Source organism: Vigna umbellata, chromosome 6, assembly GCF_029865625.1.
Source record: "Vigna umbellata cultivar VRB3 chromosome 6, Vumbellata_1.0, whole genome shotgun sequence".
Classification (NCBI taxonomy): domain Eukaryota; kingdom Viridiplantae; phylum Streptophyta; class Magnoliopsida; order Fabales; family Fabaceae; genus Vigna; species Vigna umbellata.
Genome location: NC_142170.1, coordinates 19,734,872 through 19,741,250, shown reverse-complemented (window position 1 = coordinate 19,741,250; position 6,379 = coordinate 19,734,872). Strand labels below are relative to the sequence as shown.

Here is a 6,379-nt window from a genome sequence, read left to right as displayed (position 1 = left end):
ATAAAGCGCTTAATTATTTCCTGTATTGAATACCAAATTTGTGCTTTCCCTCACTTTTTTAGTGCACAAATTTGTTCTTAAAAGTAATATTTTAATATTGTGTATATTTTAAAACAATTAATCTCTTTAGAGTTATTTGTTTACTCCTCCCGTTTTCTTTATTTTCAACATTTCTCACTGTCTTCTTTCTTCTCATTAGTCTCACCATTAACTTGTACTTAAATATATTTATTTTACTAATATAAATAAATTTACTTGGGGCAATTTACTCTAGAATGATTTTAGCATGTCTGTTTAAATAACATAAATTAAACTCATCATTTTTTTTTTCTGTCATAAAATGTAAGAAGGAGGGTACAACTTGATTAACTCACATTTAATGGTGCCACAGTACCTAGTTTGTCCAAGTTAGTTGTCATGTTCCGATATCCCATATCCAAGGGCTAAAGATTCTTGTTATGTTTTTTCAAACGTCCTTGTTTTTAACTAATGCTGTTATTCATGTGTTTATCATCTTTGAATTTGAGTCCCTTTTGTCTTATTTGCTCTCTGATGGGGTCACGGACACCCTCCTATGCAACTGCCCTAACTCATTCTCTATGATGAATCAGAACTGCCCTCACCCTGCTCTCTTCATATGGTAACATCTGTACTTGAGAGTTTTCAAGGTGTTTGATAAAATACCTTGGTGTAGTCTTTTGAATTTTCTTCCTTTTTCATCTCTCTTGTGAAGCATGTTTTCCTCTTAGGTATTGTTGTTTTTAGCTGGGTTGAGTTTGTTTCTTGGAAAGTGAAGGGATCTTCTGGAAAGAAAAGAAGGGGTTGTTTGCTTTAAGCAGAAAGAAACTGAAGCTGTTGTCTTTTTGAGTATTTTCTCAGTTCTCTCAGCTTTCACTTGGGCAAAGGAAGAGAAAGGTGGAAAAGGGGGACATGGAGATAGAACCTTTTGAGAGTGAGCATTGTAAGGGAGTTAAGTTCAAAAGCACAGAAACTTAGGAGAGTCTAGTTGGAGTGTATGGAGAAGGAAGAAAAAAAGAAGATAAAGGGAAGCATTAAGGATAATATGCCAACAGTTTGGTTCTCTCTGAAGAAGTCTTTACACTGCAAATCTGAACCATCTGATGTTCATGACCCCAAAACAAGGAAGCATTTGAGCACAATCTTGACCAAGAGAGCAGGGAGGTCAGGGTGTTCCAGGTCCATAGCAAATCTCAAGGATGTAATCCATGGAAGCAAGAGGCACCTTGATAAGCCACCGAGTTGCAGTCCAAGATCCATAGGGAGCAGTGAGTTCCTTAACCCCATAACTCATGAGGTGATTTTAAGCAACTCAAGGTGTGAGCTGAAAATTACTGGGTATGGAGGCTTCCAAGAAGGAGTTGGCAGTGGTGGCAGCAATGCTGGTGGAGGTAGTGGTGGTTCAACTTTTGTGGGGACTCTGAGGCCAGGGACTCCTGGCCCTGGAGGGCACCCTACAATGCATTACTTTAATCCTTCTTTTAGGACCTCATCCACTCCTCCAAGGAAATCTCCTTTCCTCTTATCAGATAAAGAAGGGTTTGGTCCTCCTGGGCTTCAACCCAGTACTAGGTTGTCTCTTGAGACAGATTCTAACGGGTCCTCAACTGTGACTTGCCACAAATGTGGAGAGCAATTCAACAAATGGGATGCTGCTGAAGCTCATCATCTGTCTAAGCATGCTGGTAACAATTGTTTTCTCTTTTATTTTTCCTAACAAAATATTTATGTTAGTCTTGTTTGGTCTCATGGTTGGCTTCTATCTTCATGTTGAAGGTCCACACTCTATCCACCTACACAAATATAATGTGCTTGTAACCTTCACAACATCATTGGCTTTTCTTATTTTTCTTCAATTTTTATGTGACCCTCAAGTGATTATTCAAACATTCTTCTGACCACAAACTTTCTGGGAACTTCTATATCAGATCGACATAGATTTTTCTGTTGAGATGAGGAATAGTAATATTATAAATCAACATACTTTTTTAATTTGTTACAACAAAACTGACTTCACTTTTTCCATTACCTTTCCAATTTATAACTATGCTTAGGATTCCCCAGCAGCTTTCCCTTAAAAAATCAAAAGTGTCTAGGAGAAAAAAGTCTTTCCCTTTCGGCCCAACCCACATAATTCAAAATTGGTTTTGAAGTGTTTAATGACCTCCAAGTTTGTTACTGTATTTGTAGTCTCTTTTGATATTTTTATGGCATCATATTCGTATATTTCATTTTTAAGAACAATAAGTTTTGACTTGGCAGTGACTGAACTCGTGGAAGGAGATTCATCAAGGAAAATAGTGGAGATCATATGCAGGACTAGCTGGTTGAAGTCTGAAAACCAGTGTGGTAGAATTGAGCGAGTTTTGAAAGTGCACAACATGCAAAAGACTCTTGCAAGATTTGAAGAGTACAGGGAGATGGTGAAGATCAAAGCCAGCAAACTCCAGAAGAAGCATCCAAGATGTCTAGCTGATGGAAATGAACTTTTGAGGTTCTATGGCACTACTGTTGCATGCTCTCTAGGCCTTAATGGTTCTTCTAGTCTCTGCCTATCAGAAAAGTGCTGTGTTTGCAGAATCATAAGGAATGGCTTTTCAGCCAAGAAGGAGCTCAAGGGTGGGATTGGAGTCTTCACAACATCAACAAGTGGAAGAGCTTTTGAGTCCATAGAGATTTTTGGTGATGAACCATCACTGAGAAAAGCACTGATAGTGTGCAGAGTAATTGCTGGCAGGGTTCATAGGCCACTAGAAAACATTCAGGAAATGGCAGCACAAACAGGATTTGATTCATTGGCTGGGAAAGTTGGTTTATATTCAAACATTGAGGAGCTTTATTTGCTCAATCCTAGAGCTCTTCTTCCTTGCTTTGTGGTAATCTGCAAACCTTGAACCAAAGGGATAAAATCAAACTCAAAAAGCCTTACATGTTGTGTAGTTTTGTGGATTCCCTTATTTTGGCCTTGTGGATGCAGTTTGTAATCTTTTGAAGGATTTTGATTCTTTCCTCGAGTCAATTCTGCTTCTTCATGTTCATTGTGTGAACCTCTCATTCATACATTTGTAAGTTATTTTTTAAATGGTCATGAATATTTTTACATCTGCACATGGTAACCTTAGGTTCAAGAATCAGAAATAAATACAAGACTTGTGAGATTGTACTAAACCAGATTTAATAATTGTCCCTCCAACATTTCTTCAAGAATGCAGTGCCATGCAGGTTATCTGTCGGTGTTACATTAATTGAAAGTCTAAAGAACAGAGCCATTTAAATTGGTAATAACCTAGAAAACCTACTAACCAATTAAATACTTCATAGGCTAATTGAAAAATGCAAGAACCCTAGTTCCATTTGGTTTAATTTAATGCAACCAAAATGTTAGATTCCACAAGTGCCCGCTAAAAACTTTTGGTTTGGATTATATTTCTAATAATTAACAAATATATTAAAGATAATAAACTATTATTTTCTGGTTTATCTTCATAAAATAAGTAGCTAATTGTGTATAAAATAATAGTTTATTTATAAAATAATTAAGGTAAATAGTTACATATTTTATTTTACATCCTTAATCATTAAAATGATCCAATCAACATATAAATCTTGTGTGGGAGTGTTGTGGTTGACTTTTGTTAACCTTTTATTTGAGTTAAACAAGTTGTGTTCCTCAAAATGAGAAGCTCCAACTTAGTACATAAATGGCAAATTGTTCATTTTGTATTTAATGTAACACCAAATAAATGGCATGTGGTCATGGTTTTGGTTCTAGCTGGGAGAGAAGTGATTCTAAACTTAAGGACAAACATAAAATTGATTTTTAAAAGTGAGATATTCAGAGTTGAGGTTTATGTTTTGTCTGTTCTTCACTTTGTTCTTTGAAGGTCTTTTGTTAATATTTAATGGCCATTTTTGTCAGTTATGCATCCTTGAAGTTTATTGCATCATAATGTGAACAGTAACAGTTTAAGATAAGGTCTGGACCCATGTGTCATAACACAAAGACAGGTCTCTTTCTGATGTCTCTTTTTACAGGAATATATAAAATTATCAGATGACAATTACATGTCAATTTTGGAATTTTGTTTTGAAATAATATTTTTTTAAAATAAATCTATCTAATAAACCCACGTCCATGTATTTTTCTAAAGAATTAAGTTCCTCAAACAATGTAAGTTTTAGTTTTTCACAAGTTTTCCATTTTTTTTCTAAAATTATAAAATGAATAATTTAATAAATGATTAATAAAAAGAATAGATTAAATATTTATTTTTTCTTAGCTTTTAAATATTGAATTAAATTAAAATGATATTAATAATAAAATAAAAATTTTGATATATGGAACTATTAAAAAATGTTATTTTAAAATAAAAATTTAAAACAATTTGTAATAAAATTATTGAATGTTTAAATAATTTTTTCAGAGTAGTTTTAAAAATATAAAAATGTACTAATAAAAGAATATATTATTAAGGGTTTGCTAACTTACGTAATATACTAAAATCAAAGGTATTTGAATAATTTTTTATTTTTTTTTATTTTTTATTTTAAATTAAAATAAACATTATTAAAATACTCTATTGTTGAATAGTATATCTTTTATAATATACGAGGATATTTTTGTTAATTAAATTTTGATATATTTTAAAAGGTTATTTAAGTTAACAAACTCCTATTATTAATTGAAAATTTAAGAAGCAATGTTATATGATAAAAATAAAAAATATGTTTGACAAGTAAATACATCAATATTAATTTAAATTAATTAATATATTTTGTATTAATGATTATTAGTATAAATTTAAAAATTAAGTTAACGTACGACTAATAATATAATTTATGAATTTGAGTTTATCATGTTAATGTTCATGTTATTATTATCATAAATATTATTTATATATATATATATATATATATATATTTTTTTTTTTTTTTTGGATTAATAAATAAAGATTTAAGTAGTATGCAAGTAATCTCATAAATATAAAACTTATGTTTAAAAGTTGAAATAAATTGTATGTATTATAACAAGTAGTAAATTTAATTTCGATGAATACTACTAAGATTTACAAAACTTTACATTTAATTATCTTAATATGTTATTAAAATATTATATAAGTGAGTATCATATAATAATGTTATTTTTAACTTTTATTAATAATCATTAATATAAATAATATTAATTCATTTATAATTAATATTTATTTATTCTTCAAAATCATCTGTCATATTTATCACATGAAATTATTTATATTATTCTTATCTCTTCAATCAGGAAAACATTACTATTTTTATTAATATATTTTTAAAACTACTATAATTAATGTAAACATTTATTAATTTAATTTTAATATATGTTAGTTAAATTTCATGTTAAGTTGTTTTAGTTTGGTATTTAAATTGCTCAAAACCTAATAACAAAATAAAAATACGAATACAAATTATTTATTTTTATTACTACTGATTTATATTTTTTGTTAATTTTTATAAAAAATGGAAAACTTGGTCAGAATTTGATTTCCGACATGGAAAAATTAAATTCTTACCACAGAGTAAAATGCTTTAATTTAGTAACCAGAATAAGCCTGAATTTAGTTAGGTGATATTTGAGAAAAAAAAGATATTTAAGAAAATAATTTCTCAAACTTGGCAAGATGAACATTATTTTAGAAATTTGGTAAGATTATTTTCTTCTCCTCCTTATTTAATTTTACAATATCACAATCTTTTAAACGCATTAAAGGTATTCACAACTAAGTCATGTAGAAACAAATGTTTGATACGGTAAATTTATTGGTCACTTGAAAAGGGCATGAGTCCTCGGAGGTTGTACCTTAGTGTGGGTTGGTAGTGTCACTTAATTACTGTAACATCTGTACAGCTTTCATTTCTCACGGCACATGCACCTCATAAATATCTCTACTAACCCTCATTACTTTGGAATGGAGGTCATTCAATGAAACTCCTCCTATTTCAAATTTTGAAGTCTAGCATGCTTTGATAAGATTCAATTTGCAAAATGACCTAGCTTTGTGTTGTTGACTTACAATAAGAGTACAGAAACCATCATAAGCTGTTTTTGGCTAATTATCTAACAAGTTTATGAACCATTTTAAGGACTTTCCACTTTAATGTCTTTAATTTTTCAATTAGATGTTGATATTTGTTAAAAACTTAAGTGGGTTTAAATTTGATATAAGATCGCAAAAAGGACTAAATAGTGTCATTCTATTAACTCGGTCAAAAAAGACGAGTCTGGATATCATTTTCAATCTAGTCCGAACTAACTTGGTTCGTCAAGTTTGACAATTCAGTAAGTACTCAGTAGCTTGATTTCATTACACTAACACAATCTTATCTC

The 6,379-nt window shown here is 30.5% G+C and overlaps 1 protein-coding gene across 1 annotated transcript; it reads left to right on the top strand.

Annotated features, from left to right (window-relative positions):
- The first annotated feature begins 463 nt into the window (after nt 1-463).
- On the top strand, nt 464-3,120 carry LOC124825326 (uncharacterized). The gene is made up of 2 exons (XM_088093395.1): nt 464-1,703; nt 2,281-3,120. Exons 1-2 carry the CDS (start codon nt 1,016-1,018, stop codon nt 2,910-2,912), a joined length of 1,320 nt encoding a protein of 439 aa, XP_087949521.1. The 5' UTR covers nt 464-1,015; the 3' UTR covers nt 2,913-3,120.
- Nucleotides 3,121-6,379: the final 3,259 nt, after the last annotated feature.

Excerpts from the sequence above, each read along its gene's own strand:
- LOC124825326 (XM_088093395.1), top strand. The coding sequence starts at position 1,016 with ATGGAGAAGGAAGAAAAAAAGAAGATAAAGGGAAGCATTAAGGATAAT. Across the intron at positions 1,704-2,280 it reads TCATCTGTCTAAGCATGCTG|TGACTGAACTCGTGGAAGGA; the intron begins GTAACAATTGTT and ends TTGACTTGGCAG.